Raw genomic sequence first — 284 nt, forward strand, 5'->3', positions numbered from 1 at the left:
TAAAAATTATAACAAATAAACCCCTAAAATATTCCACATTAAATCCCGATACCAACTCAGATTCACTCTCAACAAAATCTATCGGCCTCCGATTTAACTCAGCCAAAATTATTAAAAAAAAACTATAAATAAAGATATAACCATAAATCCATACCATATATAATATATAACTGTCATTTTATAAAATCTAAAAATGAATAACTTTTTCTTAAAATTATTAATACCAAAAAAATCATAATCAACCTAGCTTCATACGACAAAGTCTGAGAAATAGCCCCCCCCCC

General features: G+C 27.5%; 1 protein-coding gene across 1 annotated transcript in view; it reads right to left on the bottom strand.

The window, feature by feature from the left end:
• Positions 1 to 4: 4 nt before the first annotated feature.
• LOC108748525 (NADH-ubiquinone oxidoreductase chain 1-like) overlaps positions 5 to 284 on the bottom strand; it is a gene marked incomplete at its 3' end in the record, with an annotated part of 1,735 nt that continues 1,455 nt past the window's right edge. The window contains 2 exon segments of the mRNA XM_018486750.1: positions 5 to 145; positions 183 to 269. Coding sequence (XP_018342252.1) covers positions 5 to 145; positions 183 to 269 — 228 coding nt within the window.

Source organism: Trachymyrmex septentrionalis, unplaced genomic scaffold (assembly GCF_001594115.1).
Source record: "Trachymyrmex septentrionalis isolate Tsep2-gDNA-1 unplaced genomic scaffold, Tsep1.0 scaffold229, whole genome shotgun sequence".
Taxonomy (NCBI): domain Eukaryota; kingdom Metazoa; phylum Arthropoda; class Insecta; order Hymenoptera; family Formicidae; genus Trachymyrmex; species Trachymyrmex septentrionalis.